The 27,492-nt window shown below is 60.0% G+C and overlaps 1 protein-coding gene across 5 annotated transcripts; it reads left to right on the top strand.

Moving 5' to 3' along the window:
• Positions 1 to 1,479: 1,479 nt before the first annotated feature.
• SORBS3 (sorbin and SH3 domain containing 3) lies at positions 1,480 to 24,628 on the top strand. 5 transcript variants are annotated; one of them, XM_053668149.1, is made up of 21 exons: positions 1,484 to 1,944; positions 6,560 to 6,716; positions 6,989 to 7,061; positions 8,279 to 8,472; positions 9,291 to 9,354; positions 11,587 to 11,625; positions 12,060 to 12,153; positions 13,828 to 13,918; positions 14,134 to 14,220; positions 14,320 to 14,373; positions 15,135 to 15,221; positions 15,700 to 15,746; positions 16,178 to 16,317; positions 16,494 to 16,546; positions 16,649 to 16,695; positions 16,879 to 16,993; positions 19,236 to 19,361; positions 20,444 to 20,755; positions 21,482 to 21,585; positions 22,153 to 22,259; positions 23,815 to 24,628. In XM_053668149.1, the coding sequence occupies exons 1-21, from the start codon at positions 1,838 to 1,840 to the stop codon at positions 23,874 to 23,876; spliced, it is 2,160 nt and encodes a 719-aa protein (XP_053524124.1). In that variant the 5' UTR covers positions 1,484 to 1,837; the 3' UTR covers positions 23,877 to 24,628. The 5 variants fall into 5 exon arrangements, with proteins under 5 accessions (XP_037008592.2, XP_053524124.1, XP_037008590.2 ...); XM_037152695.2 differs by having other exon boundaries at positions 1,485 to 1,944; positions 6,944 to 7,061; XM_037152696.2 differs by having other exon boundaries at positions 1,486 to 1,944; positions 6,944 to 7,061; positions 12,087 to 12,153.
• Positions 24,629 to 27,492: the final 2,864 nt, after the last annotated feature.

Raw genomic sequence — 27,492 nt, 5'->3', positions numbered from 1 at the left:
CTTCCTCTCTGCTCCTCTGGGGATCCGCCCACTCCCCCTGGCTGCCTGGCCCCCACACTGACACACCTGACCTGGAATGGGTATTTTTTCACCCACAGAGATCCCTTACTTTACAGGGACTATACCCAAAATCTTGGAGCCCAGATGGCCCAGGTCATGACCTTGTCAGTTTAGGGGAGTCTTCCGAGCCTCACAGTGAGTCTCCGTGTTCCTTTTCTGTCGCTTCCCTTCCTGTAATGAAGGTCTGGCCTGGACGAAGGCCATCGGGAGAACTTGGTGTGAGCGGGAGCTGGAATCAGGAGAGGGCCCGAGAGGAAGGGGTGAGGCCCAGGGAACCGCACACAGCCCCGACTCCTGCTGTGGTCCCCTGGCAGGCACTGAGCACTTTCCTGAGGGCACAGAGAGGCCTGCTTCAAGCCTCACTAAAGAGCCAACCAGAGTCCATCCCTGGGGGAGGAGGAGGGAAGGGGTAGCAGAGGCTACCTATCTGTCCAACGGGGGGTTGAGGCTTGGTGCAGGATGCCACTCGGCTGCTCAGGATAGATCTGAGAGTGACATTTGACCGCAAGCTTCCTGCACCCGTTAATGACACTCCTCAAGAAATGGCATAGAGTCCAGTTTTATGTCTTCTGGGAACCCCTGCTTCCTTTTCCCACTGGAGAAATGAAAGTGACTTCCCACTCTGCTCATCCCACTCACAATGAAAAGTTACTTCAGGGCTGTGTCCGTTCCCCCCTTCCTCTTGGTGACAGAGGCTGGTTTGCAGAGCGCCCCCCCACCCCTGGCTTTAGGAAGAGCCACCTGGTTGCACAGACGCTTGGCTAATCCCCCTTAGGGCAGTGGGTGGTCATGGACAGACCTCTGTTAACTTGGGTGTCTTGGGGGGGTAATCCTCAGAACCAAAGGGGTGGGGGAGGGGCGCACAGCTGACCGGGATCAGATAGCCAGGAAAACAGAGCAGTTATGTAACTGTGTTTGCGTGGCTCGGGTGGCTCTGAGAAGGCAGGGTGGCCCCCTGACAGCAGGCAGCGCCAGAGGTGGGGAAGAGTCACGGTGGGGGGTGGGGAGGGTGCTGTTAGATGATAAGGGAGTCAGGAGATAATGCAACAGGATGAAAGGAATCTGCTCTGTTGTTGACAACAGCCAGGTTACCTAGGACAGCCTGCCTAGCCCCAGCCTCTCCCTAAACCCTGCCAGCTGTCTGTGGCTGGGGCCAGCAACAAGCAGAGCTGAGCCTGGAGGGAGGGGTCAGGAAATCAGATACCTGGTTCTTGGCTGAAGCTCTGGATATGCTACTCTTTCCCTTAGGGATTTTTACCCCTAAAATAGGGGCAGGAAAGTGGTGGCCAGTCATGGTGCCTTATGCTGTCTGTTTCTTATCCTCTCTTCTATGAGGCTGGTGGGCATCAGGAAACAGGGTGGAGGGAAGCTGTTATCTATATAATAGCTCCTCCTTGGGACAAGCACAGAGCCTGAGACTTTGGGAAGGAGAACGATTCCGGCTGGTGCCAGAGCCAAGGAGGCTTTGGGCTGAGACAGGGGATGAGCCCAGGGGAGCCCGGGTGACAGCAGACAGGCAGAAGTCAAACGGCTCTGCGGGTGTCCAGCAGGGCCTGCCTGCCTCCTACCAAGCTCTGTGCTCTACCCCGTTCCCACAGAGATGTCGCTGGCAGCCAGGCCCCAGCTCCTTACCCATGGCTGCCAGCTCCCTTTGTGAGAGAAACAGGAAGTTGGGGCCGTGGTCAGCTCTGCTGCACCCTCTACATCAAATATTTATCTTGGAGTCCAGGTCAGAGCCCTAGAGAATTAGAGAAGCTCGCTGCTGGTGAGAAGGGGCATGACCAGGGTTCCTGGAGTTGGAATATCTTCAGCATCACCATCTTTGGAGAACAAGGAAGAACATGAAAGAGATGCAGCCCTTCCTTGTCCCGAGGACCGTGACAGGTGGGGAAGGAAACTGGTGACCAGGGAAATGGGCACATCATTTGTCCCGAGGGGCGGGCAGGGGATGGTGAGGAGCACAGTCCAAGCTCTAGAGCAGGGAAAACACTGCCACCAGCCCTCCTTCCTGCGGCTGTCTTCTCTGGTGGGGCTGCTGTGTCCACTCCCCACCCCCATAGTTCAGCTTTCCCGGAGAATCACAGACGCTTGGAGGGGGCCTTAGAGGGTATCCCGTTGAGTTCCCGGCGCAGTGTCATAAGAGCCTTTACAAAATACCACCCCCACAATTGGCAAGACTCGAACCCCTGGGGCCATTTCTAAGCTCTTCCTGGGAAACCTTGCGTCCGCTTCCCCGTGCGCCCCCCAGAGGTCCCTGTGTGCTAGCGCAGCCCGCGGGCTCCAGAGCCGCCCGCAGCCGCTCCTCTCCCGGCTCCTCTCTCGGTCCCCGGCCCGAGCGTCCCTTCCGCTGTTCACTGCGACAGGGTTTCAGCGTCTTCAACACCAGCCGGATAGCCCGTGAACTGAACAAATGGTTTCATCTTTCCTCCATTCCCCTCCTACTCAATTTTTGAGTTGAATGAAGCGCTTGATAACGCTCTAGTGCAGCGATTTTCAACATTTTTCATCTTCCAGCACACGTAAACTATTAAAATTCTGCGGCACACCAAAAAAAAAAAAAAAAGTTTTTGCCAGTCTGACAACAAAAAGGTACGATTTTGATTGACTTACCGAAAAAGTAATAATAGTAATTGCCCACCCTTTTTGCTCCAAAGTGACTTTAAGACATCAGGGGCCTATACTTGCACAGAAGGATGTCTGGTGCCAAGAATTTACCAATCAGACGCAACCTTATCATGCCACGGGACCAATAAAATGCAACTCTATTATAGAACCTATAAATTTATGGTTCAAGACATGGCATTTACACCGGAAGGCTGTTGTGGTGTTGGCTGCTGCTGTCATTTTTATTTTTATTTTGACCACCCAAGGAAAAAGAGGTCAGTGCCCCTGACCCGATAGGCAGCTACTGCATGTATTAAAAATTCTTGCGGACACGCGTTGAAAATCGCCGCTCTAGTGCGTGGAGGCCTCGGGACAGCGAGCTTGCCCCCAGTAGATACGCAACGACTGCTTTCATATTTTCCTAATTTATAACCGACTACTCCAAAAATAGATCCGAATTTGCCCAGTACCTCTTTGCTATTTGGGACTCGGGGTCCCAGAGCCAAGCCAGGGGCTAAGGACTACTCCGGAGCTGTCCCTGCTGGTGGGGGACACTCACCGAGCGCCCTCACTCCCCACCACAGGCCCCGTGAGCGCGCAGGGGCCGGGCAGAGGGGAGAAGGGACGGTCTGAGAGGTCGGGAGCCCACGGGGTTGGGCTCCTGGGGCCACAGTCAGCCGCGGGAACAGCGGAAGAGCTGCGAGATCAAAACAAATGCGGTGTGTGGGAACACCAAGACCCGGTGACCGGGTCCCCGCCGAAGGGAGCCGCCCTCATCCTCTTCAGGGGCGCGGCCCTCCCAGGGGGCCGCGCCGTCGGCCGGTTTCCTCCCCCGGCCGCCTGCCGCGGGGCTCGCTCGAGTGAGCCTCGCCCGTTTGGCAACGCGTGCACGCGGGTGTGTGCGCTTGCACACACCCAGACGCGCGCTTACGCAAGCCCAAAATCTCTCTCCCAAGCCGGGGGCAGGCGGCGGGGCCCAGCGTCGGCCCCTCGGGCCGGGGCTCGGCCGCCTGCGGGGAGCCCTATCTCGGCCCCAGCCCGTCTGCAGCGCGTTCCCTTCTCCCGGCTGCAGCCTCAGTTATCAGCTGCTAGCTGCGCCCAGCTCTTTAATGACTCGTGCCCTCCGTCCTGGCTCTGCAGTGCAGCGGGTCCCTTCCCACCCACTGGAAATGTCGCTGGAAACTCTGAGTGGCGCTCGCCCCCACCCCACCCCACCCCCCAGCGCCCGCCCCGACGCCAACCTTGCGATGGGGGGCGGAGAGCCAGCTGGGAAACCAGAGCGGGCTCCCCAGGGACCCTGGCGGCCCCTCCCGGCGCCTCCGCGCGGTCGGCCCGGCCCCCTCCGCCAGGGCCACAGCGTCCCCGCCGCGCGCCCCGACAGAGGCCACCGGCAGGCCTGGGCCGCAGGCCCGAGCCCCCGCCCCGCAGGCCCTCCACACCCGCCCCCCTCCCGGGCTCCCAGTCCAGATTGGAGGAAGGCAGACGGCCGCCCTCCCGCCCGCGCTTCGCCCGTCCTTCCTCTCGCGGCGCGCTCAGCTCTGTCCATCCCTCTTCCTCCTCGGGCGCCCGGCCTCGCGAGCCGGTCCTGTCGCGGTCACGAGGGCGGACAGCGCAGCCCGCACCGCTCCCTGCCCTCCCCCCGAGGGCCCGCCGCGGCCGTACCAGGCAGGCGCCCGGCCGAGATGCTCCTGTCCTCCCGGGCGCCCTCAGTCCCCGCCACCCGCTCGCCAGGGAAGGTAGGTGTGGGGAGCAGAGGTGCCGGGAGGCACCTGCGCCCGGCCCTAAAAGGAGGCACAGAGCCATCCCCCGGGGTCCTCGCCCCAAACTCTGCTGGTGGAAAGAGGTGAGGAGTGCCCCCTCTCAAGCCACAAAAAGGAAAGTTTGAGAAAACCCGTCCTGTCCACGTGGACTCACGGCTAGAAAATAACTCGCGACGGCGTCTAGAGCCGAGCCCGGGTCGGGGAGGTACTTCCAGGGGTGAGGGAGCCCGGGCCACCGCAGAGCCCTCACCACTTCCAGCGCTTTGGAGCTGGGTGCGGGGGTGCAGGGCGGCCTGCACTCGGGGAGGACCCCCTCTGTCCTCTGCCCAATGAGGAGCCAGTCTCCCCCATGCCTCCCTCTCCCTGTGACAGGGCTACCACGTCAAACGCTCAGCCCACCCTTCCACACCCACCCTTGCATGTCCCTGGAGCTGTGCCACAGGGAGAGGCAGACTGGGCCCCCAACAACACCCGAAAAATAGGGTGCTGTGGGGGGACCCCACCCTCCGAATCCTGCTGGAGGACTGAGCAGGACAGGACTGGATAGATGGAGGCTGGGAAGGCGGCAGGGTCAGCTGCCATTGGGACGGCTGAGCCTGGAGGGGCTGCTGCTGGGACCCAGCCTGCCCCCCATTTGGGATCTCCCACTCTCCTCTGCCTTGATTTCCCCCCACAGGGGAGGGAGAGCAGCGGGAACTGGGGTATGTCTGCATGTGTTGCTTTTGGTGGGAGCCCTAATTGGATCCAGCTGGTGAGCGGCCCCTCCTCCAGCCCAGCCCTCCACTTCTCCTTGCAGCCAGGGATGGGCCCGGGAAAGCTTGGTCCCCTATAGGCCTTTCAAGGGTCAGAAGAAAACCTTGCTCAGACCAGAGACAGGGATCTGTCCCAGCCTTGTTTGGACCCTCCATGCCCCGGGGACTGGGTACAGGAGTAACTACAGCCCCTCTCGTACCTGCATCCCCTCTGGTCTCCTAACTTTTGTGCTGCACACCCCCACCCACAGGTGACACCCCGACACCCTCCTCACTGGCACCCCCCATGCTGCTCAATGCCCCGACCGGTGGTGACCCCCCCCAAGTCACTTGCGCCGTGCTGCCCTTGCATTCCACCACACACGCACTCACAGAGCACCGTGAGAGGCCCTCACAGCCCTCCCGGGAACCCCCAGGTCCCACCACACACACAAACCTCACTGGACAAAAACACCAGAATTGGTCCAGCCTCAGAAGGTGGTGGTGGTGGTTGGTTCAACCTCCGGGACAGGCGAGGGGGGCTGGCTCCCCACCACTGGTCTCTGGTGGGGACCACCCCACCACCTCCATCTCCTGGATGCCTGGAGCCCCTTCTGATCAGGGGGCAAAAGAACCCAACTGGCCAATCAGGCATTCTGCTCCCAGGAAGTCCTGTTGAAAAAACAGCCTGCAGGTGTAGGAGAAAGTGGGGTGTGTGTGAGAGAGAGAGAGAGAGAGAGAGAGAGAGAGAGAGAATCAGTGCCACCCCTCCATGCACAAGTTTCTCTGACCCACTGCTCGGCCCTCTGTCCCGCGCCCCCCCCCCCGCCCCACTGGCACCCTGGCACAAGGCAGCCGACAAGGCAGCCGACAACGCTCTGAGCTCAGGAGCAGCTCCTGATGCCTGGAAATGCCCTGTGCTCTCCCCTCCCCGGAACCTTGTCCCTGCTGGGCAGTGGGCAGCGGCCTTGCCGTTGCCCAAGGCCACTCCGCAGCCTGAGGAACAGATGCTCACACCGGGGCTAAGGGAGGCAGAGGGAACTGAAACAAAGTCCCGAGTGCCCAGGCCTCCTCCGCCAGCTGCCCCAGTTCCCTCTGCCTTCCCTCTGGGGGAATGGGCTGACTGTGCAGTGAGAGCCCCAGAGGGCCTGGCCAGCAGGCCCGCTCCTGGCCAGCCTCCCCACCCCCACTCCCACCCGGAGCCTCTGCCCGGGCCTAACAAGCAGCCCATTGTGCCTCTGGGAGCCGGCCCTGGCAGCCGGCAGGCGGGTGCCCAGAGTGGCCTGTTTCCTGGGTGCTGGAGCTCCCGCCCAGCCGTCCCCTCTGCCCCCACCCCGAGGTCAAGCCCAGAGGTCACAGGCAGTCAGTCCAGCAGGGCTTTCCCTTCCTCCCTCCCTCCCATAGAGGACGTGCAGAACAGCTGCTGGCGCACCCGGTGTCCTCCGACCTTGACCCAAGTATGCAGGCCCCACCCTACAGCCTCCCGGCTGGGCTCAGCCTGGACGACTTCATCCCTGGCCACCTCCGGACCCACGTAGGGTCATCCTCCAGGGGAACTCGGGTGAGTGAGGAAGCAAAGTCCAAGGAGACCTGGCAAGACCGGTGGGGAGCAGCAGGGTTAAAGGACTGGAAGGAGGGGATGGGTCAGGAGACAGCTGTGGGGGTCAGGCTGGACTTGGAGCCCCCCCATGGGGTGCAGCCGAGCCTTGGCAGCCATCCCTCCCACCCTTCGCAGAAACTTCGGGGCCTGAGCTGCTGCTCCTGGCCCCTCCCGGCCCCTCCCCACAGGTGCCTGTGATCCGGAATGGTGGCTCCAACACCCTTAATTTCCAGTTCCATGACCCTGCGCCCAGGACTGTGTGCAATGGGCACTTCCCACCGAGGAGAGATGCTTCCCGGCACCCAGGTGGGTCTGTCCAAGAGAACCTGGTCCAGGAGCCCCATGGGGGTGGGGTGCCCCCGGCCCAGCTAACTGCCCCTCCTGGGCCAGCGCGTGGCCGGCCCGAGGGAGTGAAAGCCCAAGCCTGCTGACACATCCCTTCCCTGCCCTCTGCCCCTGTGCCAGGGAAGGAAGTGTGTGTGTGTGTGGGGGGGGGGCTCCAGCAGGGCAGGGAGCAGCTCGGGCTGGGGTGGAAGGGTGGAGAGTGTGAGCACATGTTGGCTGTGGAAGGGTGTGGCGCCCAAACCAGCGCAGCATGAGGTGGACAGGCAGCCCTGAGAGCGGGTCAGCCCCTGGGCTCCCGGGAGTCCCCTGGGCCTGGGCCAACAGGGTCCAGGAGACCCTGGGAGATTCTGTGTGCAGGGCCCGGAGCAGGCAGGCACTCTGCTGAGGGGGTGACTCCTTTAACAAATGGTTGCTGGGCACTGGAAGGACGCTTTACGGGCTTCGAGCTTCGTTTATTTAATCCCTCGACATCCTGGCCAGGTGTGGACGTCTTTCTGGTGAGGAGCCTAGTCTCAGCCGCAGTGGCCGAGTCACGATCCACACAGAAGCCCTCCCCTAGGCTGCCGCCCTGGGGACCTGGGGCTGAGGGCTCTGGGGAAGCCGGGGGCCGCAGCCCTGTCTGGTGAATGAGCTTCTGTCCCTTATGCAGAGCCTCTCAGCTGTGCAGCAGGCACTGCGCCAGGCACAGTCACACCCGCTAGGTGTCCCCGAATCCTTGTCATGATGCCCCTGAAAGCAGAACCTGAGGTACTGGAGGTTGACTGCTGTGCCCAAGAGCAGTGGCCCGAATTCAGGTCTGTCCCCTTCAAGCCCAGCGTTTTTTCTGCCCCACCCTGCTGCTTCCTCAGCTGGGACACCCCCAACATTTTCTGCACGTAATGATTCCCAGCCCTCATTCTGGAGGCTCTTAGGACAGCCCCAGGAAGGCAGGGTGGGTGGGCACAGATTTCTCAAGACAAAATCCATGTATATTCACTTTAACTAAAACATAAACAAGCGGAGGCCAGCGGTCCTGCTGGGAATGGGAGGTTGGGGGAGTCTGCGTCATCAGCTCAAACTGACGAGGAGATGTTGAAATGTTCAGACCCACAGGGATCGGCGTTCTGAGGAGCCGAGGGGCAGACGAAGCCAGGTGGGGCCCCTGCCTGGGACTGACGCTCTCGTGTACTTGCCCGCAGACCCTGCCTGGTATCAGACCTGGCCAGGCCCTGGGAGCCGGCCCTCGGGGACCCAGAAGACCCCCACCACCCAGCACCCCCAGAACTGGTCAGCGACATGGACCAAGGACGGCAAACGCCGGGACAAGCGCTGGGTCAAGTACGAGGGCATCGGGCCCGTGGACGAGAGTGGCATGCCTATTGCCCCCCGATCTGTGAGTCCAGGGCTGGGGACCGGGATGGATGGGGCCCCGGGACCCAGGTTGAGTGGCTCTGTGAATTACAGTGGGGGAAACCAAGGCAGTACCCAAGCATTCCAGACTAAATGAGGGGTCCAACTGCAATGGGTTCCAAACGTTGTGCGCCCCACAAAATTACAGACAGTCTTGTGTGTCCGAGTTGCACGTGGTTTGTGGAGTAAGGGGTTCAAGAATGTCCCTGGCTCCCAAAGGCGGAGGGCCAGCACTGTGAGGACCCTTCTTAGTGTCGTGGTCACGGGGCTTGGGAAGTGGTTGCCGGGCGGATGCCTGGCTGCGCGAGTGAGGAGAGTCCTGGGCAAGAAGGCCTCATGGCCGTGAGGGACTCTGAGTGGGCCCGGGCGCCGGGCTCCCAGTGGCTCACCTGAACCTGAACCTGAACCCAAACCTGAAGTCAGTGACATAAGCTTTCTGCCTCCCAAGGTTGCCTTAAGGCTCAGGTGAGGCAGGGAATGTGGAAGACCATTTCCACCGATATTATGGCACCGATTTTCCATTACTTCACATCACACGTTCTTTGTAACAACATCAGAAATATAGGAAAGCAAAGTGAAAAATGTGTGACCCACCCTGCATTTCACAGCTTGGGGTCGTCACTGATGGGGGCTCTGCCCACAATTCTTTTCTTCTTTGTGTATCATGAGCCGCACGAAGTTACTGACATTAAAGACACCACACACCCACCCACTGGGGCTTACAGGGAAAAGACTCCAAAGGAAGGACTTCTGTGGCTTGCTATTGGGTGGGTGGCCTGACCGTGCCTTTTCTGACCCCAGAGTGTTGACAGTCCCAGGGACTGGTACCGGAGAATGTTCCAGCAGATTCACCGAAAAATGCCAGGTGAGACAGCCTTCCAGTGCCCTCTCTGCCTGAGTGGGCTCCGGGCCCTGGGGCTCGGGAAGGGAGGGATGGAACCAGGAACTTCCCTGCTCAGGGAGCCCCCCAGACTCTGTGCTGAGTGGGTCCTGAAATGGGCGGGGGGAAGTGCCCTCCAGTCTCCTCCCTGTCCTTGGGGGTGGGGGAATGATGAGCAGACACTGTCCCCAGTGTTCTCTGAGCGTGCTGGGGATCCCTGAGGTCCCCCAGTCATCCAGTCATTCTCTCGACCACCTCCTGAGCACTCGCTCTGGGCCGGCACTATTCTGGGTGCTGAAGATAAAAGAGTAGGAAAATGAATGTTCCTGCTCTGAAGATTAAAAAACAACAAAAGTGAATGTTCCTGCCCGGGCGAAGCTTAGGCCGGAGGGAGACAGAGAACAAACACGAACACTCGGCATGGCCTCTCGGGGTCAGCGCTAGGGAGCAACAGGCCCCACGCACCCAGTGTGGGGAGGCTGGCAGGGAAGCACTGGTTGCCCCCCCCCGCCCCCACCCACTCAGCTCAGTGGCATCCGAGCAGAAAGCTCAGGGAATGCAGGAGTTAGCCCTGCAGAGCGGAGGACCCCAGAGACCCAGAGGCAGAAGCAAGCCAGTATGTTCTTGCATCAAGGAGGGGCTGGACTGGAGTGGAGGGGGCATGTGGTGGGAGATGGGACTGGGTCATGGAGGGCCTTTGGGGCCATTATAAGAACTTTGGCTTTTGTTCTGCAAGAGCTGAGGAGCCCCTGGGAAGTTCTGAGCAGCAGAGTGACGTGCTCTGACAAGTGACACCTGGAAAGGCTCGCTCAGGCTCTGCCAGGTGGGGAAGAGAGGGCAGGGGCCAGTCAGGAGGCCTGGCTTCCATCCAGTCCAGAGACCGCAGCACCTCAGACCGGGGCAGCAGCAGCAGGCCTGGTGGGATTCAGAGACAGAGTGGTGGGACTGGATGTGGCAGGAACGAGAGGAGGCCTGGCTGAGTTTAGGCCTGAGCAGGCCATCCAATGGAGCCGCCACTTCTACCTGCAGGGAGGACTGTGAGAGGGCGGGCTGGCATCAGCGGCCCTTGGTTTTTGATGCGGTGCATCCAAGTGCAGGTGTTGATCGGGCAGTTAACACACAAGTCCGTATAGCTCAGCTCAGCAGCCACGCCAGGGCTGCAGGTAGAAATACCTGGGACTCACTCAAAGAGACTTTGATGTAAATTGCCCAGGTAATTCTAATGTGCAGCCAAGGTTTCGAATCCCTGGGCTACGTGTTATCTTTTAAGCCAAAAGACTAGACAAGGTCACCTAGGGAGGGAGCAACAGAGGCCTGAGGACAGAGCCCAAGGCACTGGGAGGCCCCCAGACAAGCAGGACTCAGCCCTGCAGACTGAGGGGGTGTGGCCAGGAGGTGGCAGGAGAACCAGAGTGGTCTCCCTGCAGACAAGCGGAAGAGGAATTTGGAAGGAGGAAGGGACCCACTGTGACAAATGCTGCTGACGGGCCCATACACTGACCATTTGACTTGGTAATGTGGAAGTCACCGGGTTCTGGGGGAGAGCTTCTGGGGCAAGAATGGTGGGGCTGAAGCCTGCGTGACAAGCAGGGAAACTGGGGACAGTGAGTGAGTCATAGCCAGCCAAGGGCTTGGAAGGAAAGCAGAAAAGCCTGGGAACTGGAGGAAGGCATGGGGCCCAGAGAGGGGTATTTTGGTTGGTGTTTGAGGAGCTGTGGGGGCACGTCTGTCTGCCCGGGAGATCAGTGGGTCAGCCGGTCAGTTGCTTTTCCTAGGAAGCCCCAGAGGGAGTCATGAGCTCTGTGTGGAACGGATCTGGGCAAAGGGGGAAGGATGCTCATTTAGGAGAGGGTTCAGAAAGGGAGAGAGGGGGAGGAGGAAGTGCAGTTTCCCCTACCTGACATGGTGAGGGCAGGCCTAAATGGTCTGGGAGCAGGGCTTTGTGGGAACCGAGGAGGGAGGTGCCTGGGTTCCGGGCGAGTCCACTGCCCGCTGCCCGGGTTGGCTGGCTCAGGTCTTCCGCCAGAGGTATGTCAAGCCCTCCCCAGAATGGCCCTCCTAATTCCTTCCCTCCCTCGGGACATTCTTCAGGCCCTGACTCAGTCCCTTGGCTCCTGCCGCCGGCAGGAACAGGCTGGGAGCAGCTGAGGCAGCCTCACGGGGTGCCCTGGCCTCGCCTGCTGTCCCACCCCTGATCCATTCCTTTTGCTCTCGCAGACCTGCAGCTGGATTGGACCTTTGAGGAACCACCCAAAGGTGAGGGGGTGGCCCACCCCAGTCTGGCCCTGTGCTTGCCCCTGTCTGCAGCCATACCTGGCTCTGGGGCTCCCCACTCAGCTTAGTTCAGCTGAAGAAGTTTGTGTAGCCCACTTCTGGTGAGATCTAAGCTCCTTAACAGGTAGTAATTAATAGCCCCAGCTTCCCTGTCCAGTTTGAAAGCCCAACCCTGGGCCATGATTTCTCTGGGCCTCTTTGTCCTCATCTGTGAAATGGGACACTACCTACCCCAGAGCTGTTCTGAAGATTTCCTAAAGAGTGAAAAACTCACTGTGCAAAGCTCACAATCAGTGGTTCTGAGCACCACCCTACTTCCCAAAAGCTACCCAGGAGTGTGGGTGGGCATGGGTGCCAGGTGCCCCCAACCCTTGCTCTCACCGCCCCCATCCCTGCCTGTCTTCTCCCACCCTCAGTGGCTTCTTCCTGTGCCACCTCTGCAGACTCAAGGCACCCAGGGCCCCTGCACAGACCCGCCTCCAGGCCAGGCCAGGCCACCTCTCTGAGCGGGTAAGCTGCAGTGGGGAAGGGGCCTGAGGGCCAAGAGGGATCCTGGCTTCCTCGTGGGGCCTGGCACCCCCTAGTGGCCACAGCGAGCACAACCTCCAAGCCCAGCCCCTTCTCAGGGCCCCCATGGTGCCTGATTCTGCCCTACCCACCAGGGCCCAAGGGGAATGGCAGACTGGAGTGGACTTTGTACCCATTCCTGGTTGGGACCCTCTGTGATGCTTTTGTGGTTGGCAGCGGGCTTCATCACCCCAAAGATCCACAGGTCATATGGGGTGGAGAGCCCCGTGTCCTGTGACTAGGTATGGACTTGTGGCCATCACTTTGATGATGCCTGAGAGAAAACAAGGGGTTGGGGGACCCCAAGTGTCCTCCTAGATGCTGCTGAGAAAGGAACCCCCCTAGAGAGGTGAAGGATGTGGCTGCTTTTCTCTGTGCAAACTACATAGGCCCAGCCCGGCTGCCAGGAGCTGGAAGGGCTCAACCCCACCTTGGGAATCGGGAGCTTTGGTTGCAGGGAAACCGGTGCGGTTCTTATTCCTTTGGGGAGGGGTTAACTCCACTGGCACGGCCGTAGCGGCCTGTGGCTCTCAGACTCATCAAAAAGATGGAGGCCAAGTGTGCAAGATCTGGACTCGGAGTTCCGAATTCAAGCTGGTGTGCGGCCACCAGCCTTGTGACCGTGGGCGACTTCGGCAATCTGAGCCTCAGTATCCCCATCTGACAAGTGGGAATCACAGGGTAGCTGTGAGGATTAAGGTTTATAGCAAGACTCCAGGAGCATTATTAATCGACAGGCTTGATTGTGACTTGAGCTTCCTTAAATTAGGAACGACACAGTCCAGTCTCATTTTCACGGTCAATACCAACATTATTTTGAAAGTAGAAAATAGAGTCATGACTACAGTGAACAAACCCTGGCCCTCCGGTCAGACATTCCATCGTTTGGTAAGCTTGGCACGGTCACTCCACTTTGTGAAAACTCTCCAGTTCAACAGAGGCCGGAGCATGAAAGCCAGCCAAGAAGGGAGTCCCAGAGGGACTAAGGCAGCTCTGACAGCCTGGTGCCTGGAATGTGGCGGGAGCAGTCCCCAGATGAGGTCACTGAAGCCAGTGCTCAGAGCGCTGAGGCCCAGGGCTCCAGGGTCAGGGCCGGGGCTCTCTCCCTGCCCTTGCTCCTCCTTGAAGGAGGATGCAGTCCCACACCCCTGGGCATGGGTGCAGACAACGCGGCGTGGCAGCCAGAGAGACCAGCTTCTTCGAATGAGCAGACACATGGCTGCAGTCACGGGGCCGGACTGAATGCAAATGCAGGCTGTTCAGCAAGCCAGTGGCAAGGCTGCTCACAGAGCCCAAGCGTGTGTCGGGCCCTCTCCTGGGGTCTCAGCTCTGTGCCTCACATAAGTTTCCCCCACGCCCTTGCCCAGATGGGAATCATTCTCATATCACAGGTATGGAATTGGAGGCTCCGGCAGTTCAGTAACTTGCCAGAAGGTAGCACAGCTGGGTAGTAGAGCTGAGGTCTGGACTCAGCACTCATAATTCTCCCTTCTGTAACATGGCTCCACAGCCCCAAGCAGGAGAGGACTGGTGGAGCTCACTCTGCCAGGCCGTGTTCTCACTCACACCTCAGTTTTCCTAAAACGAAACTGAAGACACACCCTTCCCTTTCTTTAGAAGAAGCTGGGACTGCTCTGAAGAGTTTCCTAGAAGCACCTTCCACTGTAATCCTGGAGCATCCTCCAACCTGTCCCAGACCCCAAATCAGGTAGCCCGCCCAGCGCCCTCCCCACACTGCACCCAGTGCCTTCTTGGCCAGGTCCCCCTGCGGGAAGGGCGCAGATAATGCCCTTTCAGTTGGGGCCTGTGCAGCTAGGTGGGCCCAGAACCCACTAGGAGGGGGCTGGGGAATCCTCAGGGAGGGGGCGTGGCCTGAAAGCCTTCCCTGTCTGCTCAAGCTGTTGCCTGTCTGCCCCCACGCAGCTGCCCAGACGCCGCGAGAAAGCGGACAACATCTGGACGGAAGAATCTTGGAACCAGTTTCTGCAAGAACTGGAGACTGGGCAGAAGGTGAGCGTGGGTCCGGCCCTCTGCAAGTGGCTGCGCCCCTCAGCTAGTGCATTTTGGCAAACGGGTTCACCCCCTCTGACTCTGCCTTCCCGCCCTTAGCCCAAGAAACCTCTGGTGGATGACCCTGTGGAGAAGCCCTCCCAGCCCATTGAGGTGTGTGCTGCAGGGAAGGTGGGGGAGGGGAGACAGTGGTGTGGGGGACGAAGGAGACATGCTGGGTGAAGTTGGCTCCTGACCACGGGCAGGGGGCACAGATCCCAAAGCTCTGATCCCCTCCAGCCCCACGCAGTTTACTTCTGCCCCGCATACAGTAGGCACTCAAACGAGTGTTGAATAAATGTGTGTTGGTCAAAGTAGGAGCAGAGGAAAGAGTGGTCAGTGTGGCCAGAACTGGTGAGAAGTGTTCTCGGAGGTGGTGCTGGGCTCTGAGGAGCTGGGAGGGTTTGGCCAGGCAGAGAGGGTGCTTGGGGGGGCTGGGGGGGGCCGAGGCAAAGTCTGGGCTGCAGGCTGGGCTGTGCAAGGGGGCGGGGAGCCGGCTGGTACAGTGAAGCTAGGCTATGGAAGGCCATGGAGGACTCGGTGGGACAGGAAACGAGGAGTCCTGCAGGCTTGAACAGAGAAGTACCACTGACAAAAAAAGGTGCGGAGGGACTATGGGGCAGTCCTGAGGGACTGTCCTGGGCACCAGATAGGTGAGCTGGGTCAGGAGGGAGGGGCCAGTGAGAGGCTGTGGCCAGGCCCTCCTGACACCCTGAGACACACCTCCTGGCGTCTGGCCTCGCCTGGCTCTTGCCCCGAGCCCACCCTTTACCAGAGCGCAAGCACCGCGCTGCCCAGTGGGCTTCTCACATCTCACCTTTGACCGGCGCCCCCAACTGTGCACTACCCAAGCTTCTCCCCGTCACCCGGCCCAGGTCTTGCTGGAGAGAGAGCTGGCCAAGCTGAGCGCGGAGCTGGACAAGGACTTGCGGGCTATTGAGACCCGGCAGCCATCCCCCAAGGTACCGACTGCCCAGCCCCCCTGGGAGACTCTGGGCCCCGAGCGCCCTACAGCTGGCCGCTCGGATGAGCGGGGCTGGCCACGGCGCCCCTCCGGCGGCACGCAGCGCGCCCGGGACGGACTGGATGCGCGTCCGCGCTCTCCTCCACGGGAGGCGGGGCGCGGGCTTCTCCGCGCGGCTCCGAAGAGCTCTTCCAGGCCGAGTCCGCGTCAGCCTGGCGTCGGGCTGCCCGGGCTCCCCGGCCGGTCCCCGACTTCCACCCGCATGGATTCCCCCGCCGCCCCGCCCGCGTCCCGCGCCGCCCTCCCGCTTCCGCACGCCCCTCCCCGCGCTTCCTCCCCGGCTTCTCCGCTCCTCCCGGGTCCCGCCCGCTCGGACCCGCCCCGCCCACCTTCTCCTGCGGAGCCGTGAACTCCGAGAGGCGGCGGCCTGGACTGCCGCCGGTCCGTCCGGGCCCTGACCGCGCTCTCCCCCACAGGCGTCCCAGGCGCCCCGACGGTCCCAGGAGCCGCGGCCCCCCGCGCGGTGAGTGGGGTGCGCAGAGGGTGGCGGGACGTGGCTGGGGAGGGGACGTGGCGCGGGGAGGGGACGTGGCTCCGGGACGGGGCGCGGGGCCGGGGGGAGGCCGTGGAGGGCGGCAGGTGGCCGCCAGGGACTGGGCACCGCTCGCCGCGGGGACCGGGGTTGGGGGCGCCGTCCCCGGCCGCCAGAGGGACACTGTCCTCAGCCGAGGGCCGGGCGGCCGCGGCCCCCGCTTCCCAGTGCGCCCCCGCCTCCCTGCCGGCCGCACCCTTTCCCGGCCCGGCCCTCCGCTTTGGGAAGTAGGACGTCCTGCGGCGAGCCTGGGGGCCGCCTGGGAGGGAGGCCGCTGGCGACCGGGCAGACGTGCGGCGCTTGGGGATGAGCCTGGTGGGGCGGGAAGCCAGGCAGGTGGCTCACTCACTGTGTCCCCGCAGCCCCGCCTCCGCCTGGAGCCCCAGCTTCCCGAATGCACTTTACCGGGGTTCCTCCCGACCCCTGAGCCCCCACAGAATGGCGGATGGAGGAAGCCCCTTCCTAGGCCGTAGGGATTTTGTCTACCCTTCCTCAACCCGAGGTAAGGACCGGATCCTGCTCCTTCTCTCACCCGACGCCTCCGTCTGGTGCCTCCGGGGGTGTGGCAGGAAGATCCCAGAGCCGCTGCTGCTGGTGCCTGGGTGGGGAGGGGAAGAGCCCCATCCCAGCGCCCGCGCACACACGGCCTTCCCAAGCTGAGCGCATCCTTCTCCGCAGACCCTAGTGCCTCCGAACGAGGGGTCAGTCCTGCCAGGAAGGAAGAAAAGAAGGTAAGGGGGCTGGAGCCTTAGCGTCAGGGCGCCAAGAGGGTCTGGGGCGGGTCCGGCCGCTGCTTGACCCGCTCGCTCCCTTCCTCCTCTCCCCCTGCACAGAGGAAGGCTGCCAGGCTCAAGTTTGACTTCCAGGCACAGTCCCCCAAGTAAGTGCCCTTCTCTCCGAACCCCTGCCCCCCGGGGCTGGCTCCGCACTCTGAGGGAGGGGCACAGGGCTGAGGTGGGCATCCCCAGCGGGTGGAGGGGACTCTGCGTGTTTTGGACGGGCTCTGAGAAGAAGGAGGAGGGGGAGGACCTCAGCTTGCTGCTGTCCTTGTTCTGGCCTCCAGGGAGCTGACCCTGAAGAAGGGTGACATCGTCTACATCCACAAGGAGGTGGACAAGAACTGGCTGGAGGGGGAACACCATGGCCGGGTGGGCATCTTCCCTGCTAATTACGTGGAGGTGAGCAGGAGCCAGCAGGAGCCCCTCCGTGTGCAGAGCCCAGGTCTGCCCTTGGCTTCTCTCCCTGGCTGGCTGCCCTATCTCACGGGTTCCCCAAGAGGTAACTGGGACCTCAGGGTGGGGGCCACGTCTCAGCCTCATTCCTGACCTCGGCCCCTAACCCGGCACTTGGCCATCACTCAGGAAGTGTGTGTTCCGTGAGGGCTGAAGGTGGAACCCAGCCCATGGGGAGAAGCAGGGACCACCAGCCCCGTCAGTGCCCCAGCCTGTCACCATGCAGAACCCGTCTGTCTCAAGCCGTCTTGGGGGTGAATCCTAATGACACCTGGCAAGAGTACAGTGTGTGACGTTTCCAGGTCACGTGCACCTGCAGCATCTTCCTCTTCTGTACAGTTGACCTTTGAACAGTGCAGTGGTTAGGGGTGCTGCCCCCACACAGTCAGAATCTACTGTAACTTCCGGCCCCCCCAGAACTTAACTACTACTAGCCCACTGTTGACCAGAAGCCTTGTGGGTAACATAAACAATCAATGGACTCATATTTTGTATGTCATATGTATTATATGCTCTATTCTTACACTGAAGTAAGCTAGATAAAAAATACTATTATGAAAATCATAAGGAACAGAAAATACATGTATTTTATGTATTTGTGACATAATTTTTTTCTTTTTTTTTAAAGATTTTATTTATTCATTTTTAGAGAGAGGTGAAGGGAAGGAGAATGAGAGGGAGAGAAACATCAATGTGTGGTTACCTCTTGTGCGCCCTGTACCAGGGACCTGGCCTGCAACCTGGGCGTGTGCCCTGACTGGGAACTGAACCAGCAACCTTTCTGTTCACAGGCCAGCACTCAATCCATTGAGCCACACCAGCCAGGGCCATGACCTTTTTCTTAAATTTTTAAAAAATAGTTCTAGGCTATGCGGTTCATGGGCGAGTTTCACAAATTGTCACAAATCTCCAAAAATGTTCCAGTTTATTCCCTGGGGGAAAAAAATCTGTGTATGGGTGGATCCACACAGTTCAAACCAATGTTGTCCCAGAGCCACCTGAATGACCTCCTTGTCCCTCCACTAACCCAGGGGACTGATAGACCCGCCCATGTTACAGATGAGCTTGCGAGGTTCGGGGACACGGTGTTAAGTAGAAGATCCAGACTCCGAATCTGGACACAGGTTCTGGGTTTGACAGGTACAGGACCGTCAGCTCTCTTTGGTATTTGTGACTTCTAAGGGATTTCGAGCCATGTAACTTACTGGTTTAAAGTTGTTCATAATATTTCCTTATTTCCTTTTAATGTTGCTAAGATCTGTAGTGATGTCCTTTCTTTCATTCCTGATATTGACACATTGTATCTACCTCTCTAATTCTGCCTAGAGACTGCTAACTTTATGGATTTTTTTTTGAAGAACCAACTTTTGATTTTATTGATTTTTCTCTATTTTTGTTTTCCATATAATTGATTTTTGCCTCTTTATTATTCTCTCCTGCTTACATTAATTTTAATTTGCTCTTCTTTTCTAGTTTTTTAGGGTGGTCATTTAAATGGCTGATTTGAAACATTTTTTCCCAAATATAAGCATTTTAAGGCTATAACTTTTCCTCTCAGCACTGCTTTAACTACATCTCACAGATTCTGATAGATTTATTTTTATTCAGCTCAAACTGTGTTCTCCTTTCCTTTGTGACCTCCTCCTCGGCCCAGGGGTCAGGTTCTTGTTTCACTCAAGCTCTTGATTTGCCAGCCATCAGTGGGCCTCCATGACCCTCAGAACTGTCTCTCTGATCCTGAAACTTCACAAAGTAGAAAAAGTATTCCATGCCATCAGTATTTACACCTTAGTATGAAATAGTTTATTAGCTTCTAGGTTTTTATGAGTCAGGTGAAGTGAAGAGAACATGTGGACTCTGGGCAACTGGGGGTAGATGGGGAGGAGGAAGAGAGACCCTCGGTTCTCAGCAACAGTAAAATATCAGACCCTCACTTCTAGAGCAGCCACCAGGCGCTCCCTGCCCTCCGAGCTCAGCTCTCTCACTGAACTGGCTTCCACGCGGGCACCCATTGTCCCAGCCAGTAATGCCCACTCCATGTACTTCAGGCTCACAGTCCCCTTGGCTTGTCCCTGGCCACCCCAGGCTTGTGTCAGGTGTCTGTCTCCTCTCTGGCCTGGGCACAGGTCTCGCTTATACCGCCTTTGTTGTCTAGGCTGATCCTTTCTCATGGTCTTTCTTCCCGCAGGTGCTGCCTGCAGATGAGGTCCCCAAGCCCCTCCGGTCCCCGACCTACCAGGTGCTGGAGTATGGAGAAGCGGTGGCCCAGTACAATTTCAAGGGGGATCTGGAGGTGGAGCTGTCCTTCCGAAAGGTGCGGCCAGGCTGGGCAGCCGGCGGGGGCGGGTGGAGACAGAGGGAAGTGCGTGCCCTAAAACATGTTGTGGGAGCCAGGTGTGTCTGTCTTCATCCAGTATTTCCATTTTTTTCTCAGCCTCTTTGGATATGTTTTTCTTAACTTAGCCCATTTTTAAAAAGTCTGAAACTTGTAGAATAGTTGTGCTTTTCTTTCAATGCCAGGTTCATAGGTTTTGAGGGTCACAATCCGCATTTTTAAAAGAATAAGCTGGAAAATGAGAACATCTTGCATGTAGGAAGGGTGGGCCTTTATGTGCCCACGTGTGTGCGTGCTGTGTATTGGGTTGGTACAACACAATTTTTACTATAGATTGTGTTCCAGAAAGCTTGAAAAATAGTTGTCCTAGAACGCAGGGGATTGGTCTCCCTTCAGCTGGTTTTTGGGGCGGAGGCCATGAACGCCCCTAGTGAACGTCCTTCTCCAGGGAAGTCCCCCACTCCGACCTCAGTCGCATCACAGGGCTGAGGAAGCCCCGGCCACCCTCCAGGAGTTTGTTGGCAATGGTGACGGGGTCACCCCAAGTGGAGGCGGGGACAGGACCCAGTCCTGGCCGTGGTGGCTGGTGCGCCCAGCACCCCTTACCGATCTGACATTGGTCTCCGCTGTGTCTCACAGCGACAGTATTGCTTCCCTCCCTTCCCAGGCAAGGCAACAGGCTCAAAGGCAGAGTGACTTGGCCAAGGCCACGCAGCTTGAAATGGGCAGGGCCTGGCTTGGGTTTGTATTGTCTGCCGCCGGCCGCCTGTGCATGGAGCTCTGCTGGGAGAGCTGGGAACTCAGAGGGGGTGCGTGGAGGTATTCCCAAGAGGCAGGACCTGGCCCAAACCCAGCACCACATCCTGTGGGAAGGGCTGAGACTTCTGCTCACTCTGCCAGGCAGCTGCGGTTGGTTTCCTGACCCTCCGCTTCCTAGTCCTCTGACCTCGGCATAACCTGCCGACCCCTCCGAGCCAGATCCCTCTGGGCACCTGTGTAGGCACCCTTGGGCGCGTGGGCCCAGGAAGGCCCTCCAGATGCTGACTCCTCTCTCCCCACAGGGGGAACGCATCTGCCTGATCCGAAAGGTGAATGAGAATTGGTACGAGGGGCGCATCTCGGGCACAGGGCGCCAGGGCATCTTCCCTGCCAGCTATGTGCAGGTGTGCCGTGAGCCTAGGCTCCGAGTCTGCGACGAGGGCCCTCAGCTCCCTGCGTCGCCCCGTCTGACCACTGCCCGGCTGGCCGCCCGTCACCCCAGCTCCCCAGTAATGCCGCGCAGTCCAACTGACCTCAGCGACTGCGGGGGCCGGACCTCCCCCCGCCGCACTGGCTTCTCCTTCTCCACGCAGGAGCACAGACCCCAGGCCCAGGTAAGTGACCTGCATCAGGTGGAGAGCTGCCCCCTGCCCCCTATCCCGTTACCCCCATGCCCGTGACAGGGCTGCACTTGGAAACCCTTCCCAGCCTGCCCCAGGACTGACTAGTGGGGTGACTGGGCAGAACCTGGCACTGCAGCCCTGCCCTGGCCTTGTACACCTTTCCGGCCCTCACGCTGGTTGTGGCCTTTGAGCTGCGTCCCAGGGAGAATGGGGTAGCTAGCTGGCTCTAGGTCCTGACCCTTCAGACCCCAATTCTGTGACTTGTCTCTAGCAGCCTCTGGCACAGGGTGGGGTGGGGATTTGGGGGTGTGCTGTCAGTGTGCTACGTGGCCCTGCGTACGTAACTTACAGTCTCCGGATGTGGGTTTCCTCACCTGCAGAAAGGGGACAGTACTCCCACTGCAGAGGGCCGTTGGGCAGGTTGGAACTGACAGTTTATGGTGCAGTTGATGGTCTGCGTGCCAACAGCCCACGAACATGCCGCTCACTCTGGCAGGCAGCCCTCTCTCACACAGCCGGCCAGCGCAGCAGGCTCTGCCGCCTGCCGCCCCACCCGAGCCCTCCCTGTGAGAGGAAGTGTGCACAGACCCCTGGGCACTGCGTGGGGACTGAGGGGCAGAGGAGAGTGCAGGGAGGGCTGCTCCAGGGGAATAGGAGGTCGCTTCATTGCCCTCCCTCATGCTGGCTTGTGTCTGCCTCTCCTCCTGTGGACCCCAGAGTCTCAGCACCCCTGGGTCTTCTCTGTCTCATTCTGGAGGCTCCAGCCGTCCCCTGGACCTGGGAACCTCCTCACTCCACACCACTCAGATACACTGGACCCCGTGAGTACCATCTGGGGGTGCTTGGTCATGGGTAGGGGTCACTGGCAGGCACTGCTGAGCACACTGACCCCCCAGACCGCCTGGCCCTCCAGGTGGATTTGGTAAACTCCTGATAGGTAGTGCTGGTTCTTACTGGGCTTACAGGTGACTTGGTGGCAGGGGTGGGGCACCTGCCTGCAGTGTCCCGAGCTGTCCCTGTCAGCCCTACAGCCTTAAAGCAAGCCTCCCACACGAAGCCCCCCAGCTGCAGTCCCTTTCCTGTGTTTCTAGCCCTAAGGTCAGTGTGTAGATGCATGAAGTGTGGGAACTGGCAGAACAGACTCAAAGATACAGGGAGCTCCAAGGAGGCAGGGTTAGGTGGTGAGGGCTTAGAGGACAGGGAGCAGGCCTGGGGTAGAAGGCACTGCATCCAGACAGAGCCGCCACCCCTGGGGCCGGGCCAGGGCTCATGGGAGCCCGAGAAACCCTGGGAAGGCTGCTGGACGAGGCGCGCATGGATGTAGATTCTGGGTGGGGTCTGAGCAAGGGGTTGGGCCCTGGTGGTTGCCATGACGATGTCCCCTGCAGGTACCGGGCGATGTACCAGTACAGGCCCCAGAACGAGGATGAGCTGGAGCTGCGGGAGGGGGACCGGGTGGATGTCATGCAGCAGTGTGACGACGGCTGGTTTGTGGGTATGTGGGCCTGGTGGGGTGCTGTGGGGCAGGCTGGATGGGGGCACCCTCAGGGTCCCTGGGGCGTTTTGGCTCACAGCCTGACCTGCTACACATGCCTTCTGGGCCTGGCTCCTGGGGAGGCCTGGCCCTGGATGCCTCCTCTGAGCCAATGTTTCTGCTGTTGCCCTCATCCCGCACACAGGGATGAGGCCCAGGGTCATCGATCGATTCAGTGTATCCCCCACCCCCACCCCCAGCCAGCAGCTAGCTCCCCAAAACCCCTCTCCACTGAAAGGACAGAGAGGTCCCGGCCCTCAGGGCTGGCCCAAGGACAGCACAAGCAAAGGACTAACACAGGAAGCCTCAGGCGGGCCTTGGCCTCCACCTGGCCCTGGACCTGCAGGTTTCTGACAGCCAGCTTCCCCACAGTGGGCGGGGGCCCTGTCCAGACCTCAGCCTCAGAGCCCAGGCCGTCCTGGGACACTAGTGCGGCAGGTGCCTGGGCGGGGTGCTGAGGGGCGGCCTGGACCTGGCAGCCCGCCCTTTCTCCCCTGAATCCCAGCACCTCGCTGGTGACCAAGCTTTGGACACAGCAGTGATCGATTGTGAAGCACTAACGTGTGAAAAGTCCTTACCTTGGAGGGTGGTGCTTGGGGCACAGTCACATCCTGCTCTGTACACTTCTGTGTTTGAATTTCTTTACATCTGTTAATCAACTTTTGCAAGTTTACATAGACAAGGAGAAAGAGCGCCACCTTTGTGGTATAAGCCGCATGTGCTTTTAGAGGAAAGGTTTAGAAAGTTCAGTTTCCAGTGACATTAGCACATTAAATTCTCAGTAGCCACATGTGGTTCATCACTGTGGACAGTGCAAGTCAGGGAAGGCTTCCTGGAGGAAGTGGGGGAGCTGGGCCTTGTGGCGGAGTGGGAAAGGAGTGCCCCCCCAGGCAGGGGGACAGCATCAGCAAGGCCTGGGTACCAGCTGGGCACCGGCTACTGGCAAGGAAACCGATGCCAGCCTGCCAGGAGGGGAAGGCCCAGATGGTCACTTCCCATTCCTCCACCTTCTCGCATCCCCCTTTGCTGTCCCAGGACACAGGTGCCTTCGGGGGTGGCAGCAGACCAGAGCAGAGGCCCGAACTTCAGGCCCACCTCGACCTTTACGCAGCAGAGCGCTTTGGGGGGATTCACTGCCTCTTGGCCTCCCCTGCCCTGTCTCTGAAAGGAGGGGGTCACACTTCGACCTGCGGGACTCCTCTGGGTTTAGGTTCTGTGGTCCATCCTCCCACTTCCTTGCTTTCCCAAGGAAGGGTGGGGTCGTTCCCTGCTGTGTGTTGTTTGCTGTGTGCAAAGTGCCCCACGGTCGTCCCGTGCTCAGTTGGTGGATCATTAGTGAATTCAGCAAGTGTAGCTTCTTCACTTATCTAAGCTTCTGCCACTAGAGGACAGGAATGAGGACAAGGATTTCTCCCTCCACCTGCAGTTGTGGGCACTGCCAGCAGGGGGCAGGGCCCTCATCATCTGTTTTAAAAAAGAAGTATGGGGCATGATCTCTGTGTCTTTCCTCTTTTAGGTGTCTCCCGGAGGACCCAGAAATTTGGGACATTCCCTGGAAATTATGTAGCTCCAGTGTGAGAGGTCTCCGCGGCAACTCAGAGCCCAGCTGAGACGGGGCGGGCGGCAGCGGCACTTCTCGGCGCAGGGAGCACCCCTCCTCCCCTCCCCAGGACCTGGCCGCTGGCATCCGCAGACACCCCAGAAGCCTGTTCCCTGGAGCCCCTCGAAGCCCCCTGGGCCGATTTGCACCCACAGCACACAGGCATTCCTCCCACAGTCCTTTTGTGTCCTCCCCTCCCCGACCCCCCAAATACAGAGTCTGCTCTGAAGTGGAGATGCTCTCCAGGCCTTATTGAGACCAGACCCCTGAATCCCCCGCCCCCACCCTGCTACGTTTCCTCTAACAGGGGCCGGCTCCCAGCTTCACCCCCACGGCCTTCCTCTAGCAAGGACCAGCTTCCTAACCTGATGGAGACCAAAGGCCACCGCCTGGAGGGGGTTCCACCCCTTTGACTCCAGCTCGCCTGCTGCCCCTTTGCCTTCCTGCTTCCAGCTGGACCTGGGAGTGAAGTGGGGGTGGGCGCAGCACCTCCTTGGTATTTGAGGCCTGGCCAGGGGTCTTGCCCGAAGGCCCCCCCCGCCCAAAGGCTGCCCAGCCCTGGGCCTGGGCTGCGTGTCTGTTTTGCTGCTGTGGCGCCCAGGAAGGAGGGGCCCCCGAGGCCTGGCCCACCCCAGACTTTTCCAGGAGGCCAGCGCGTGCTGCCCTCCTGCCTCCCCACCCTCCCCCAGCCCCAGGCTCCCCCTGGAGGAGAATAAAATAAAACCCGGACGCCAAGGATCTCGCCTCGCACTCCTTCCGTTGGGAGGGTCGGAGAGGGTGCTGTTCAGGATTATGGGAATGCTTTTTTCAGTGGGCTGTGCTGGGAGTCACATGGGATGTGAGAATTAGTGTGTGTGTGTAAGGGGAAGATAGAAAAGCAGCGTTATTATCTCTAAAGATGGCAGGCCTCAGGCCTCAGGCAGCCTTGGGCAGCCCCAGTGTTAGGTGACTGTCTGAGAAGCAGCCCAGAGAGAGGGCGTGATTACTGACGTCACAGGGACCAGGGCGAGGCCTGATTGTGGGGAGAAACCAGAGATGGGCCCTGAATGTGGCCTTGTGTGCAGGCTGTTTTGATTCTGGAGCCTCCGTGGGGTGGCTGGACTGGGTGACATGTCTAACTGCTCTGCTGCTAATGTTTTCCTTCTGGGTGCCCCATTCCACCCCGAAGTGCTGTGTTTGTTTACTTTCTCCTTTCAGCTCGGGGTTTTGAGCAATCGACTGTGGGAAGCTGGGAGTGGTGGGCCACAGCCAGCCAAAGGGACTCCTCACCCAAGATTTCAGAGTCCCGGGCCTTGGTGGTTCCCTCAGGGTGACAGTGGCGGGGAATGAGCGGCCCGAGGCGCTGCACACACACCGCTGTCCGCTGTGAGCAGCCCGGCGGGCAGGCCGGACTCTGCCTCACAGGGAAGTGGACCAGGGAAGGCAGAGACGTCCAGCGGTCTAGTCACGTTGTTAGAAATGCTGAGCTCAGGTCCAACACTGTTGCCACCTGTCTGCATTCCTTGTCCAGAGGCCTCCGAAGAAGGAAGGTTGTGTACGAGGTCAAGGTCTTCCATGGGGTGGCCCCGGGCTGGGCCTCTTTCACATTCTTTCTGATAATGCTGTCTTCCAGGTGGGCGGGAAGAGGCACTGGGGCCCAAGAGAGTCCAGGCAGGCTGGTGAGGCCTGTGAGTGACAGGGTGGTGGTGGCCAAGCCCCGGCTGGATCCTTGAGCCTGGGTGGGACCAAGCCCCAGGGGTGGTTAAACGGCAGCTGGAAGAACAAGACCTGGGTGCCCTGCTGCGGTCCTGTGCAGAAGTCCTCCCCGCGGTCTGCTTCTCAGTGGGCAGGTCCATCCCCTCTTGTAAAAATGACCGCTTTGGGGGACCCCGCTGGCTTTTCCCTGACCCCTGCCCTGGCTTCTTTGCCTTCCCCAATGCCCTCAAGTAAGGTATCAGGGTTGGGCCTGTCTTTCCCTGGGGCAGAAACCAAACCCAAACCGTCTCTTTGATGGGGACCCGAAACCTTGGCAGCAAACCACCCCTAGGCCTCTGGGCTGCCTGCCACCAGGGTGCTGGTGTGTGATGACCACTTCGGTGTCTTGACTGAGCAAGGTGGGGGAGGAGGCTCAGGAGGGAGGGGGACCTGAGGAGTCAGAGCCAGAAAGGACCTTAGGCCACTAGGGCTACTGTTCCCGTTGTGGGGTTGGGTGGCCTGAGGCTCAGAGTGGCTTGGAGCGGAACATGCTCCCTCCTGTCTCCAGGGGTCAGGTCCTGCCACCTTTGTTCGTGTCCTGTGTTTTGTGAATGCAGAGCCCATGGAGCAGAAATCCTGCAGATGCTTCTTCGAGAGACCACCCGAGGCAAAATCCAGAGCACCAAATGTATAACACAGACTGGGGGAGGGGGAAGATGAATCCATTCAGCCATTAAAGCAACATTCATTCATTCGGCAGCTCTCTAGCACCTGCTCCACTGGGGATGGGGAGGACCGAGGTGCCAGGCTCCGGGGGCTGAGCCAGTACCCAGACAAACACCCCGCCGGCCCTCCGAGGAAACTGTGTGTAGGCAGTCGTACACGGGAGGGCAATCTGTGCAGCTGTGCGCCGTCCCCACTGTGCAGTGGGGCAACGGAGGCCCAGAGGAGCTGAGGAAGTTGCCCAGGGTCACACAGCCAGCAGAGGCAGATCTGGCCCCTCTTTAGCTTTCTGCTCCCTCAGGGCTTCCAGCCTGGGTGGGGGTTAGGACAGGTGCACCAGGTCAAGCAGCCACACCACGAGGCTGGGACCAGTTAGTGGGAGAGCGGCTTATGCTCACGAGGGACAGGCTGTGGGACTCTAGGGACAGGGGAGGTCGAGGGCTGCAGGCAGGTTGGGCGGAGTGTGCAGGAAGGAGACGGGTGTGGGGCTGGTGCTGAGGGCACTGCTTGCAAAGGCGGCTGGGAGGCAATGACTACCTGCCGCGGGCAAGTCGCAGCCATGCCCACAGGTGGCCTCCTGAAAACAGACCAGCCTGTCAGTGCAAAGTGGAGACCAGTGGCAGACTGAGCCAGCTGCGGTGGGCCCTAAGGTCCCGGGGGGGGGGGGGGGGGGGGGGGGTTGCTACGCTTGACTCCGGGGAACCATTTGCCAGATGGTTCTGAGCTGGTGTCTGGGGCCTCTCCTTGGCTCTCCTCCCCTGGTCTCCTGAGCCGGGGCTCCAGGTGGCTGGGCCTGGCCGGCGAGGGCCAGTGGGGGCTGCTGCAGCTGGCCAACTCCAGGCAGGACAACAAGAGAGAGCCACAGCGGCCAAGAACGGAAAAGGGCTCAGCCCAGAAGAGGGAGGGACATGTATAGCCCAGGAGGGGCTGGTGACCTCCATCCGGAGTCTCCATCTCCTCCTGCACCTGGCCAGTCCCCCTGAGTGGAGCGGGCTCGCCCGCATCCCTCTGCGCCGCTGCAGCGCACGGACCTCGGGAAGGCGGCGCGACGGCCCTAGTTTGGGATGCGAGTGTGTCCGGCTGCCTCTGCGCCGGCGTGGGAGCCTGCAGCGGACAGACCGGCCGGGTGGACCGCAGGCCAGGCCAGCCTTCCCCAGCCCCGGCGCTCTGGGGCTGCTGGAGGGCTCCTTGGAAGGG

Source organism: Artibeus jamaicensis, unplaced genomic scaffold, assembly GCF_021234435.1.
Source record: "Artibeus jamaicensis isolate MK-2021 breed Jamaican fruit bat unplaced genomic scaffold, CSHL_Jam_final contig_477, whole genome shotgun sequence".
NCBI lineage: Eukaryota > Metazoa > Chordata > Mammalia > Chiroptera > Phyllostomidae > Artibeus > Artibeus jamaicensis.
This window is presented reverse-complemented; position numbering and strand designations above follow the sequence as displayed.